The following is a 14,580-nucleotide window of genomic DNA, read 5'->3' as shown; positions in this document are numbered from 1 at the left end:
AACATTAGTCTAATTTGCATGGGGCCTTTATGCATTTACAATATTATTATTTGTTAAGCATTTCTTAAGAATTAGCCAAACTATTATAATCATGCAATCTCAGTGGTGACAATTTGGCAATTAAAATATCAGATCTCTCCATTATAAAAAGGGATTACCTTGTGTGCATTTGCCCACAGTTCTGCTCTCATATTGTGTGTATTACCTTGGACATCTGCAGTTTATCCAGTCTGAAACAGTTGATAAGGGAGATGACCCTTTCCCTGTGAGGGCAGACGCAATGGGCAAGACAACTGGTAGGTCATCATAAGGCACAGGGACAGTGCCACAGGACGAACAGTGGATAATGGGTATTGGAGTTCCCCAGTAACGCTGCCTTGATATGAGCCAATCCCTCAGCTTGGAACTGGTCAGGTCACCGCCAACCCCTTCTTCCTGAGCTTGCCTGGTTATGGTAGAGAAGGCTTCATTTCTGGACATTCCTGTAAACTAAATGTTACAATAGTTTCATAACTTACCGTAAAAGGGTTGTTACGGTTAAAGCAAGTTATCACCTATCCACAGTTGATCTTGTTGATCAGTGGCGCTCCAACGGCTGGGCCCTGCACCAATCAGCAGAACGAGGGAACTTTTACCCCTGTTAGAATACAGTGCTTTTTCTGGCAGCCCAAGAAGATGAATGTAGCGATGGATGGGTGTCCAACCAGCCAAATCATTTTATAACAGGGATTAAAGTTCTCTGTTGGGGATAAAAATTACCTGATCTGCCGATCGGTTCTGGTGCCAGCTGTGGAACACCCAGCGATCATATGGTGTATGTTGTCTGTAAAGACAGGACATACTGTAATTACAGCATTATCTTACACCTTGTAATAGAGGGGTATGCAGGCAGCTATACAATGTCCGTGAATGGGGTGAGCAATTATGGGAACGCTAGTCATTAAAAAAAAATTAATATCACTCACAAAAAACCCCTGGCAGCATGAAAAAAACTGTATTGCACAGAACTGTGCAAGATAATAAAAATGTAAAATGACTACATCTACTCTTCTTCTGAGCTTGGACAGTGTTATAGGTTCAGTATTTGGACAAATTTGAGTATGTTTTTTATGTATTTTCTATAAGCTTGTAATACTACTTAAAATGAAATATTTAACTGCTATCAATTTTCTGAAGTGGTTTCATGCTTAAAGGGTTGTCCGATATAGTAAAAAAAAATATCAGGTATGGATGTGCTTAAAATAAAAAATGGTTCCATACTCGCCTATCAGCACCACCGCAGACCCAGCAAAGGAGGGTCCAGAAGTGATGGCTGCTCCGTTTGGAAGTCAGAGGACCGCTGTAGACTGTGATTGGCTGCAGTGGTCAGGTAGCTGGAAATGTGCTGTCATTTGACCGAAAGGGCGCTGTTTTTTTTTTAAAGCACATTGTTATGGTTAATTTTTTAATATCTAGATATCATTATTAATTTAGAAAAAACAATTTATATTTTTGCTATGTCTGAAGTCTGCTTGAGTGTTTTCTGATTTTACATTGTGGAATGTCTGACTAAGATACTTGTTTCCTGTGAAGTCCTTGAAAAGAAGGTTTACGCTGGGCCAAGGGAAATGTGTTTGTTACTTATAAGTCTATTTCGGTTTTCTGTTCAGTTGTATGTAACAATGAAGTTCTGTTCTGTCTAGGTAATAAATATGGTGAGTCTTTGTTGCCACACCAGAAGACTCTACCTGCTGACAATGCACGTCACATGTATTCGGTCTCTCTTCCTTCATCGATGAAGTATCTTAATTTGAATCTCACTGGCAATGTGAAGACCCTTTACTCTCCATGAAGTACTTAAAGAGAACTGGGATAACAAACTGATAAAGCATCACCAAGTCTTACTCCAAGACATGAACTCTAATGACCATCCTAAGAACTGTTGGATATGCACCCATAGTCCAATATCCTCCAATACTACGCCTTATTTAGCTATTCCAGTGACTTTGAATGAAATGTTTTACTTAAGTAACTACACTTTTCCTATTAGATTAAGAACAACAAAGAAAAAGAAGGCTGTAAGTCTAACTGTAGCTGCTTGGGTGACTGAGCCATGGTTGTTGTTTAACAGGAGTGGTCCACCTCAGACTGAAATGCCTTGGGCGACCAGTCGTGTCGACCTCTCCTGTTATCTGAACTTTACCTCTTGCAGCTGTATTCAGATAAAATCCAGAGGGTTTCCTTTCTCTATAGCTGACTGTTACGGGTCCGGGTGGTGGAACCTCTGTGCCGCGGTGCAAGGAGGGACCCAGAGGGGCGTAACTAAGTATCAACCCAAACCGACCCTGGTCGGACGGCAGCTAACGACTCCGTGACCAGGGAGGATCCGAGCAGAGGGACCAGGTGCTACTCTGGGGACGACCTTGTAAGAGAGCTGGTGGCTCCCATGGGTCAGATGGCTGGGACTGACCAGTATGACGGATGGACACAGCAAGCAGGCAGAAGTCTCTGGTTTAGCAAGTGGACTTGCCCATAGACAGACTGGCGGATGACCGGAGACAGACTGTCGGGCTGGAGAGTAGACAAGCTGGCAGACAGGACTGGTAGTCAGGCTGGCAACGGGACCTGAGGGCTGAAGCAGAGGTAAGTATACTTGTGCAACAACTTTTGCTCGGGCACCTCCATTTTGGAGGAGGTGCCATATATATGGCAGGTCCTCCGGCAATTGGCCGGGGACTCCTTAGGACGGCGCGCGCGGCCCCTTTAAGAGAGAGGGAGCGCGCGCGCGCCCTAAGCACAGTGCCCGGGAAGGAGCGCGCGCCGGCCGCTGCAGGAAGAGGAGTGCTGGAGGACGCCGCGCGGGGAGCGGTGAGGTGAGAGGGACGGCGTCTCTGCCTGGCAGGAGGCAGAGACGCCGATGCTACACTGACTATTCAGAGTGTAATGGATCTGCTACCACTAGCGGTTGATGCCACTCTCAATCCTAAGCTTCATTGTGTAAATGTCACCTTGCAAAATCTAATATCAGGTTTTACCTCAAATGACACTCAGTATCAGGGAAAAATTCTGGAAAAATTAAGCACCACCTTGTTATCTAAATGGATAGCTAATCTGTTCAACAACACTGTGGTTGGAGCACCAGAGAGTTTATATATTGTATGTGGACATCAGGCTTACAAGTGGTTACCCAACAATTTCACAGGAGTTTGCACACTGGCCTTTCTGACACCTTCTACTTTTATAGTACCACACACAACAGTAGATATTAAAGCAATCCCTCTACACACACTGTACAGACGAGCTGCAGATGACAAGCCCAGACCAAATGGTAAACCACATCTTGTAGAAATGGGGGTGGCTAACAAATTTTTTAGTGTCTTATTCATTTACCCATTCATAATGCAAATGAGGGATAAGTTGGTAGAAGCGACTGATTATCTAGATGACCAGATCTTCCAGATTCTTGACATTCTCAATACATCTAATATTGTACAGAAACAACTAATTGCAGTTACTAACCAACACACCATAGTGCTAGATTACTTGACTGCTAGAGAGGGCGGGATGTGTCAGATAATAGACCCTACCTGTTGCCACTACATAGACCCTGCCGGAAATTTCCAGGTAAAGACCAAGTTAGAGATAGTTAGAGAAATGAGGGATGCGTGGCTCCAAGAACATCATGTCAACAAAGATTCCTGGTGGAGTGACACTTTCTCATTTCTTAATCCTGTCAATTGGTTCAAGGGTATAGGTGGATGGCTAATGGGTATCCTACAAGGTATTCTACAAATAGGGATTTTGATATTACTAGTGTATATAGTTGCCAGGATTAGTATATTTGCTATTAAGAGACTACGCAAGAAAGCACACAAGATTAAGCATCACAGGCCTGCAAAATATAATGCCACTTCTCCTATAAACATATATGATGAGATTTACAAGCAAGATATTTGTCGGTGAATGGGATTCGTCCCCTCCAGGCTTTCACAGCATGGGGAAGTAGCTGATGAATAAATTGTTTTGGAAAATAACAAAAAGGGAGGAGTTGTTATGGATAATTTTTTAATATCTAGATATCATTATTAATTTAGAAAAAAACAATTTATATTTTTGCTATGTCTGAAGTCTGCTTGAGTGTTTTCTGATTTTACATTGTGGAATGTCTGACTAAGATACTTGCTTCCTGTGAAGTCCTTGACAAGAAGGTTTATGCTGGGCAAAGGGAAATGTGTTTGTTACTTATAAGTCTATTTCGGTTTTCTGTTCAGTTGTATGTAAGAATGAAGTTCTGTTCTGTCTAGCTAATAAATATGGTGAGTATTTGTTGCCACACCAGAAGACTCTACCTGCTGACAATGCATGTCACATGTATTCTGTCTCTCTTCCTTCATCGATGAAGTATCTTAATTTGAATCTCACTGGCAATGTGAAGACCCTTTGCTGTCTATTCCAAAGTTCTTCTTAAAACAAAGAGGGTCTCCATAACAACATCCAAGCCGGAATTTTTTTTTTCTATATCGGACAGCCTTCAAGTGCTGACGCTAATAGCATCAGGATCCCTGGTGCTAGGTTAAGGTCCAGTTATATAACATTACATTCATTTTTACTGTAAATATTACTGATGACTGCCTACATCAGTTTTCCTAACTATACAGATTTTTTTTCTAAATGCTGTGGCCATATATGTATAATAGACACAATAATTGTAGTCCTGGCAATTATCATATAGTATCAAAATAAAGTCTGGTCAATGCATAAACTGGGAAGACAAGTACAAGAAACACAAAGAAGGAACAAATGAACAAAATAATGCAGTTCATTATGGCACAAATGTCACGCTGTCTCCGTATACTGGAAGTAGGGGGCCTAAGCTGACCCTAAGCTGGGGCCCTGACTAATCCCTCAACCTGGAGGTACTGTTAAAGGTACAGAGGTCCAGGCCGCCAGCGTAACCCCTACCTCCTGAAGATCCCTGCACCACAGTAATCTAGTCCTGAGAAGGACCCCGATCACAACCAAAGGGAACAAGACATAATATGCCCAAACACAATACTTAGACGAACGAGACAGTACAAGGGAAAAACCAAAACCACCTTGCATACAAACAACTTCTCAACTACAACAGAGGGAAAACCAACGGGAAAGGAGATAAATGATAAAGCGAGGAAAGGGAAAAAACACTTCCAAATACACTTATCTCAGCAACTCCAAACACAACGATCAGCTCTGTCAGTCTGAATGAAATGCTTTCACCGACACTTCCCAAACAGACCAGCAGGTATATGAAGGAGTCTCACTACAGAAGTATTGATTGCAGCTGGGCGAGGCTGGACCTCATCTAGCCCAGAGAGAGAGAGAATTAACTCCCTCACTGCCGAGAGACACAAAGCACCAACAAGTCAGCTGCGAGAAGTCAGGCTGTGTACTCGTGACGATCTTCGTGGCAACACACCCGTGACAGTACCCCCCCTTCTACGAGGGGCCTCCGGACCCTCAGGGCCAGGTTTATCCGGGTGAGTCGTGTGGAAGGCCCGAACTAATCGGTCTGCGTTAATATCCGACGCAGGAACCCACATCCTCTCCTCAGGACCATACCCCTTCCAATGAACCAGGTACTGAAGGGACCGGCGATTAAAGCGTGAATCAATGACCCTCGATACCTGGAACTCCAAGTTACCATTGACAACCACTGGAGGGGGAGGTAAAGGTGACGGTACCACCGGCGCCACATACCTCTTAAGCAATGATCTGTGAAACACGTTGTGAATTTTAAACGTAGGGGGGAGATCAAGACGGAATGCCACCGGATTAATAATAGAACTGATTCTGTACGGCCCAATGAACCTGGGACCCAATTTCCAGGAGGGAACCTTAAGTTTAATATTCCTGGTAGACAACCATACCCGATCGTTCACACTTAGGTCCGGACCAGACACTCTCCTCCTATCAGCCATACGTTTGTATCGGTTCCCCATAGTATTCAGATTCTTCAGCACCCCTCTCCATACTGAAGCGAGTGATGAGGAAAATCGTTCCTCCTCAGGAACCCCCGAAGAGCCCCCCCTACTGAAAGTACAAAACTGGGGGTGAAAACCATATGCCCCAAAAAACGGGGACTTACCAGTGGACTCGCTCCGCCTATTATTAAGAGCAAACTCTGCCAGAGGTAAGAAAGAAGCCCAGTCCTCCTGGTTCTCTGACACAAAACACCGGAGATATGTCTCCAAGCTCTGGTTCATACGTTCCGTCTGACCATTGGTCTGAGGATGAAAAGCCGAAGAGAATGACAACTGCATCCCCCGCCGTGCACAAAACGCCTTCCAGAACTTGGACACAAACTGAGACCCCCGATCAGACACCACCTCGGAGGGTACCCCGTGAAGCCTCACAATCTCCCCAATGAACACCTGTGCAAGAGTTTTAGCATTAGGGAGAGCCGGAAGAGCGATAAAATGTGCCATCTTGCTGAACCTGTCCACTACAACGAGTATGACCGTTTTACCCGAAGACGGAGGGAGGTCCGTAATAAAGTCCATAGACAGATGAGTCCAAGGACGCACCGGGATCTTCAAAGGTAAGAGGGCCCCAGACGGACGGGTATGTGAGGTCTTAGAGCGCGCACAAACCCCACAGGACGCGACAAAAGTTACCACCTCCTTATGTAAGTTAGGCCACCAAAACCGACGCGAGAGGAGATCCACAGTTGCTTTACTCCCCGGGTGTCCTGCAAAAACAGAGTTATGGTGTGCCTCGATCACCTTTTGTCGCAACTGATCTGGAACAAACAGTCTCCCTGGAGGTCCAACAGGGGCGTCCCCCTGAGCCTCCAATACCTCCTCCTCCAGCTCAGAGCATACTGCCGAAACCACCACCCCCTCCTGAAGGATAGGAATCGGGTCGTCCGTATTCCCGGCCCCCGGGAAACTACGAGATAAGGCATCCGCCTTTACATTTTTTGACCCAGGACGATATGTAACGACAAAATTAAACCTGGTAAAAAACAATGACCACCTAGCTTGTCTGGGATTCAGACGTTTCGCGGACTCCAGATATAGCAGGTTCTTGTGATCGGTGATGACGGTGACCGGATGAACTGCCCCCTCCAAAAAATGGCGCCACTCCTCAAAAGCTAACTTAATGGCCAAGAGTTCCCTATTGCCGACATCGTAATTCCTCTCAGCGGACGACAATTTTTTAGAGAAAAAGGCGCACGGATGCCACTTACCAGGGGACGAACCCTGTGACAATACTGCTCCCACCCCTACCTCGGAAGCGTCTACCTCTACAATGAATGGCTGAGACGCATCAGGTTGAATGAGTATGGGCGCCGAGGCAAAACATTTTTTCAAAGAGGAGAATGCTTGACAAGCCTTGTCAGACCACCTAGAAAAATCCGTCCCCTTTTTAGTCATGTCTGTGAGAGGCTTAACCATGGACGAGAAATTACGAATGAACTTCCGGTAATAATTAGCAAACCCCAGGAAACGTTGTAGTGCCTTAAGATTCTCTGGCCGATCCCACTCAAGAACTGCCCGCACTTTCCCAGGGTCCATACGAAAACCGGACGCTGAAACCAGGAAGCCTAAAAACTGGAGTTCCTGTACGGCGAACACACACTTTTCCCACTTGGCATACAGTTTATTATCCCGCAAGATCTGTAACACCTGCCTAACGTGCTCCTGATGAGACACCAGATCCGGCGAGTAAATTAAGATATCATCCAGATATATGACAACAAACTGTCCCACCAGGCGGCGAAAGATGTCATTAACAAAGTGTTGAAACACCGCCGGGGCATTAGTCAGACCGAATGGCATGACAAGGTTCTCATAATGCCCCTCCGGAGTGTTAAACGCCGTCTTCCACTCATCCCCCTCTTTCATCCTAATCAGATTGTACGCCCCCCTGAGATCCAACTTAGAGAACCATTTGGCGCCCACGATCTGATTAAAGAGATCGGGAATAAGTGGGAGCGGATACGGATCTCGGACCGTAATCCGATTAAGTTCACGGAAATCCAGGCAAGGGCGTAGGCCTCCATCTTTCTTCTTAACAAAGAAGAACCCCGCAGCCACCGGTGAAGATGAAGGTCTAATATGCCCCTTAGCCAGACTTTCTGAGATATAATCCTTCATGGCCTGCCTCTCAGGACCAGAAAGGTTATACAACCTAGCTTTAGGTAACTTGGCCTCAGGGAGCAGTTTTACAGAACAGTCATACACGCGATGAGGAGGTAGTTCCTGACACCCTTTCTCCGAGAATACATCCTCAAAGTCCGCCAGAAATGGAGGTAAGACCCAAGGAGTAACCGCACCAATGACCGTGTTCATGCAGTTTTTATTACAGAATTTACTCCATTGGCTTATCTCCCTGGTTTGCCAATTAATAACCGGGTTATGCTTAGCTAACCAAGGAAGGCCCAACACAATAGGAGTGGGAAGACCCTCCAACACGTAGCAAGACAACAGTTCTTTATGTATTGCCCCCACTTGAAGTTTTACGTCATGCACAGCTTGCAAAAAACTTCCCTGACCGAGAGGCCTGGCATCGATCGAGAATATGGGGATGGGTTTAGCCAACTCACTCAACCGCATACCTTGGACCCGGGCAAACCGAGCATCAACCAGATTAGCCCCGGCCCCACTATCCAGAAGAACAGATATCCTCTCAGTTCTCGTACCCACCACCACCTCCGCCGGTACGAGAAACTGAGACGAACCTAGGGACGAAATACCTACTCCCAGATTGCCGTCCACCACACAACCTGGGATTAACAGTTTTCCGACGACTCTTCACTCTGCAAGGGACGGGATGGACACCCCCCAATAAAATGTCCCTTTCTCCCGCAGAAGAAACACCTTCCTGCCTTATGGCGCACCACCGGTCCCCTCCCCCGAAATGATGTCCCTCCTAATTGCATAGGCTCCTCTGGACTGACCAGGGGAACCACCATATGAGGGGACCTTGTAGGAGGTGGAGTCATCACAGGGGGTAGAATTATCCCGCACCTCTCCCGAAGCCGTCTGTCCACGCGAATAGCAAGGGCCATAGCGGCTTCCAGTGACACGGGAGAGTCATACTGTGCCAACACATCCTGTAATTTGTCGGATAAACCATGACAAAACTGGCTCCTAAGAGCCGGGTCATTCCACTGGGTGTCCGTGGCCCACCTACGGAACTCCGAACAGAATTCCTCCGCCGGACGATCTCCCTGCTGGATCCTACGTAACTTAGACTCAGCAAGGGAGATCCGATCTGGGTCATCATATACGAGTCCCAGAGCAGCGAAAAACCTATCCACTGACTGGAGAGCCGGGGAACCCGGGGGAAGAGAGAACGCCCAGGATTGTGGGTCCCCTTGTAGGAGCGAGATGACAATTCCCACCCTTTGTTCTTCACTCCCCGATGACCGAGGCCGCAGCCGAAAGTACAATTTGCATGCCTCCCGGAAAACAAAAAACTTGTCCCGCCCCCCAGTGAACCTATCAGGGAGAGCTACTTTAGGTTCTGGTCCGGCTTGCTCCTGAGGATGCCAAACCTTGGACCTAACGTCCGCCAGCTCCATAGACAAACTCTGCAATTGCCGAGCTAGACCGGCTACTGGATCCATGGTAGCTGGAGAAAAACTAAGTTTGGTCGGTGAAAATGTCACGCTGTCTCCGTATACTGGAAGTAGGGGGCCTAAGCTGACCCTAAGCTGGGGCCCTGACTAATCCCTCAACCTGGAGGTACTGTTAAAGGTACAGAGGTCCAGGCCGCCAGCGTAACCCCTACCTCCTGAAGATCCCTGCACCACAGTAATCTAGTCCTGAGAAGGACCCCGATCACAACCAAAGGGAACAAGACATAATATGCCCAAACACAATACTTAGACGAACGAGACAGTACAAGGGAAAAACCAAAACCACCTTGCATACAAACAACTTCTCAACTACAACAGAGGGAAAACCAACGGGAAAGGAGATAAATGATAAAGCGAGGAAAGGGAAAAAACACTTCCAAATACACTTCTCTCAGCAACTCCAAACACCACGATCAGCTCTGTCAGTCTGAATGAAATGCTTTCACCGACACTTCCCAAACAGACCAGCAGGTATATGAAGGAGTCTCACTACAGAAGTATTGATTGCAGCTGGGCGAGGCTGGACCTCATCTAGCCCAGAGAGAGAGAGAATTAACTCCCTCACTGCCGAGAGACACAAAGCACCAACAAGTCAGCTGCGAGAAGTCAGGCTGTGTACTCGTGACGATCTTCGTGGCAACACACCCGTGACAACAAGGCTAAAAGCACACCACTTCCACAGAATACGGTAATACACTGGCAAGGGTTCATAATTGGGAATGCTGAATTTCTAATTCTAAGATGAAATTTCATTTACATACCTTTGCTGAATTTTTTATCCTCTCGGTACCATCTTTATCCTCTGTAACCTTCACATAGGAAATACCCAATATATCTGCCAACTTGGCATCATCCAAATTTGTACTGGGAATTCCTGTAAATAAGAATATCTGTGTTATGAACATGAGAAAAGAGAACAGATTGGTTAACACACCTACATGTTTTTAAATGAGAGCGATAGTATAAGGTTACTATAAAGAACACCACTTATAGTCGGGAAAATATTGACGATTTTGAAAGTTTTCCCACCTACAAAGAATGGAGAGGTCTGTAAAATCACATTGTATGATTTTTACATAATTAAATTGCATTTCATTGCATGAAATAAGTACGGTATTTGATACAATAGAAAAACAGAACTTAAAGGGAATCTGTCACCCCCCTGGTAGATATCAGACCTCTACTATGGGCATACAGGTGATAGAAATGTAAATCTATACATACCTGTATGTCCCATATTAGCGGTCTGATTGCAGAGAAATGTCTTTTTATAAAATCCTTTTTCATATGCTTCGCGCCCGTGGGACGCAAAGAAATCCCCGCCTATCTGCTTAGGATGACAAGAAATCACCGCCTATGTGCCTAATTTCCATATTCCTCTCCTCTTCTGCCCTGTGACGTGCACTCTTAGTGTTCACATCCCGCGCATGTGCAAAGAGCCTCTAGAAGAAGGTTTGGTCCCCACTTCCTCTCGGCATCCTGATAGTTAGGAACCATACTGTATATATACAGTATGGTTCCTAACTATCAGGAAGCCGAGAGGAAGTGGGGACCAAACCTTCTTAGACGCACATCAGAGGTCACTGGAGTGGAAGTCACAGTGAATCCCTGGCGCCTGCGCACTAGACCATTGCAGGGTAAATAGAGCCGGAAGCAAAAAAAAAAAGCGCTCCTGACGTTAGCGTTGCTTTGCGTATGCTCGGGATGTGAACAAGAAGAGTGCACATCACAGGGCCCTGAGAAATATGGAAATTAAGCAGATAGGCTGGGATTTATTGGCGTCCCCCGGGCGCGAAGCATATGAAAAAGGATTTTATAAAAAGACATTTCTCTGCAATCAGACCACTAACATGGGACATACAGGTATGTATAGATATACAGTACAGACCAAAAGTTTGGACACACCTTCTCATTTAAATATTTTTCTGTATTTTCATGACTATGAAAATTGTACATTCACACTGAAGGCATCAAAACTATGAATTAACACATGTGGAATTATATACTTCACAAAAAAGTGTGAAAAAACTGAAAATATGTCTTATATTCTAGGTTCTTCAAAGTAGCCACCTTTTGCTTTGATGACGGCTTTGCACACTCTTGGCATTCTCTTGATGAGCTTCAAGAGGTAGTCACCGGAAATGGTTTTCACTTCACAGGTGTGCCCTGTTAGGTTTAATAAGTGGGATTTCTTGCCTTATAAATGGGGTTGGGACCATCAGTTGTGTTGTGCAGAAGTCTTGTGGATACACAGCTGATAGTCCTACTGAATAGACTGTTAGAATTTGTATTATGGCAAGAAAAAAGCAGCTAAGTAAAGAAAAACGAGTGGCCATCATTACTTTAAGAAATGAAGGTCAGTCAGTGCGAAAAATTGGGCAAACTTTGAAAGTGTCCCCAAGTGCAGTTGCAAAAACCATGAAGCGCTACAAAGAAACTGGCTCACATGAGGACTGCCCCAGGAAAGGAAGACCAAGAGTCACCTCTGCTTCTGAGGATAAGTTTATCCGAGTCATCAGCCTCAGAAATCGCAGGTTAACAGCAGCTCAGATTAGAGACCAGGTCAATGCCACACAGAGTTCTAGCAGCAGACACATCTCTTCAACAACTGTTAAGAGGAGACTTTGTGCAGCAGGCCTTCATGGTAAAATAGCTGCTAGGAAACCACTGCTAAGGACAGGCAACAAGCAGAAGAGACTTGTTTGGGCTAAAGAACACAAGGAATGGACATTAGACCAGTGGAAATCTGTGCTTTGGTCTGATGAGTCCAAATTTGAGATCTTTGGTTCCAACCACCGTGTCTTTGTGTGACGCAGAAAAGGTGAACGGATGGACTCTACATGCCTGGTTCTCACCGTGAAGCATGGAGGAGGAGGTGTGATGGTGTGGGGGTGCTTTGCTGGTGACACTGTTGGGGATTTATTCAAAACTGAAGGCATACTGAACCAGCATTGCTACCAAAGCATCTTGCAGCGGCATGCTATTCCATCCGGTTTGCGTTTAGTTGGACCATCATTTATTTTTCAACAGTACAATGACCCCAAACACACCTCCCGGCTGTGTAAGGGCTATTTGACCAAGAAGGAGAGTGATGGGGTGCTACGCCAGATGATCTGGCCTCCACAGTCACCAGACCTGAACCCAATCGAGATGGTTTGGGGTGAGCTGGACCGCAGAGTGAAGGCAAAAGGGCCAACAAGTGCTAAGCATCTCTGGGAACTCCTTCAAGATTGTTTGAAGACCATTTCCGGTGACTACCTCTTGAAGCTCATCAAGAGACTGCCAAGAGTGTGCAAAGCAGTCATCAAAGCAAAAGGTGGCTACTTTGAAGAACCTAGAATATAAGACATATTTTCAGTTGTTTCATACTTTTTTGTTAACTATATAATTCCACATGTGTTAATTTATAGTTTTGATGCCTTCAGTGTGAATGTACAATTTTCATAGTCATGAAAATACAGAAAAATCTTTAATTGAGAAGGTGTGTCCAAACTTTTGGTCTGTACTGTACATTTCTATAACCTGTATGCCCATATTAGAGGTCTGATAACTCCCAGGGGGTGACAGATTCCCTTCAATAATATTTGGTACAGAAACCTTTGTTTGTAATTACAGAGGTCAGACGTTTCCTGTAGTTCTTGACCAAGTTTGCACACACTGCAGCAGGGATTTTGGCCCACTCCTCCATATATATCTTCCCCAGATCTTTCATATTTCGGGGCTTTTTCTGGGCAACATTGAGTTTCAGCTATCTCCAAAGATTTTCTATGGGTTCTGGTCTCGAGACTGGCTAGGCCACTCCAGGACCTTGAAATGCTTCTTACGGAGCCACTTTTTAGCTGCCCTGGCTGTGTGTTTCGAGTCATTGTCATGCTGGAAGACCCAGTCACAACCGATTTTCAATGTACTTACTGTGGGAAGGAGGTTGTTGGCTAAAATCGGTCGTCTTGTCCCTTTAGCAGAAAAGCACCCCCAAAGTGTGATGTTTACCCCACCTTGCTTCACGGTTGGGACGGTGTTCTTGGGGTTGTACTCATCCTTCTTCTTCCTCCAAACACGGCGAGTGGAGTTGATACCAAAAAGTTCTATTTTGGTCTCATCTGACCACATGACCTTCTTCCCATGCCTCCTCTGGAACATCCAGATAGTCATTGGCGAACTTCAAAAAGGCCTGGACATGTGCTGGCGTGAGCAAGGGGACCTTGTGTGCCCTGCGGGATTTTAATCCATGATGGCTTAGTGTGCTAATAATGGTAATGTTTGAGACTGTGGTCCCAGATTTCTTCAGGTCATTGACCGAGTACTCCCGTGTAGTTCTGGGCTGATTCTTGACCTTTCTCAGAATCATCCTTACTCCACGAGGTGAGATCTTGCATGGAGCCCCAGACTGAGGAAGATTGACAGTCTGGTGTTTCTTCCATTTTCTAATAATTGTGTCAACAGTTGTTGCCTTCTCAATAAGCTGCTTGCCTATCGTCTTTTAGCCCATCCCAGCCTTGTGCAGGTCTACAACTTTGTCCTTGCTGTCCTTAAACAGCTCTTTGGTCTTGGTCATGGTGGAGAAGATGGAGTGTGATTGATTGAGTGTGTGGACAGGTGTCTTTTATACAGGTAACAAGTTCAAACAGGTGCAATTAATACAGGTAAAGTGCAGAGTAGGAGAGCTTCTTAAAAAAACAAAACTAAGAGGTCTGTGGGAGCCAGAATTCTTGCTGGTGGGTGATCAAATACTTATTACTTATAAAATGCAAATTAATTATGTCAAAATCATACAATGTAATTTTCTGGCTTTTTTTTAAGATTCTGTCTCTCACAGTTCAAGTGTACCTAAGATGAAAATTACAGCCCTCTCCATTCTTTGTAGCAGGACTGTGGAGTCAGAGTCGAGGAGTCGGAGGCAGTATAAAATGAACCGACTCCAACTTCTAAAATATATAATAAATTGGGTACAGTAGTTCAATGCAGTTTGTGGTAAA

General features: G+C 45.3%; 1 protein-coding gene across 4 annotated transcripts in view; it reads right to left on the bottom strand.

Annotated features, from left to right (window-relative positions):
* Positions 1-14,580, bottom strand: part of LARS2 (leucyl-tRNA synthetase 2, mitochondrial) — a 278,140-nt gene that overhangs the window by 82,609 nt on the left and 180,951 nt on the right. For all 4 annotated transcript variants that reach the window (XM_073678171.1, XM_073678167.1, XM_073678169.1 and 1 more), the window contains exons 11-12: positions 10,366-10,478; positions 206-489 (exon numbers count right to left, since the gene is read on the bottom strand). In XM_073678171.1, the coding sequence (XP_073534272.1) occupies positions 206-489; positions 10,366-10,478 (397 nt within the window). The remainder of the gene's footprint in view (positions 1-205; positions 490-10,365; positions 10,479-14,580) is intronic.

Source organism: Phyllobates terribilis, unplaced genomic scaffold (assembly GCF_046119375.1).
Source record: "Phyllobates terribilis strain yellow unplaced genomic scaffold, ASM4611937v1 Scaffold_4__5_contigs__length_816908805, whole genome shotgun sequence".
Taxonomy (NCBI): domain Eukaryota; kingdom Metazoa; phylum Chordata; class Amphibia; order Anura; family Dendrobatidae; genus Phyllobates; species Phyllobates terribilis.
Note: the sequence above shows the minus strand (reverse complement) of the source record. Positions and strands in the feature narration are given on the sequence as shown.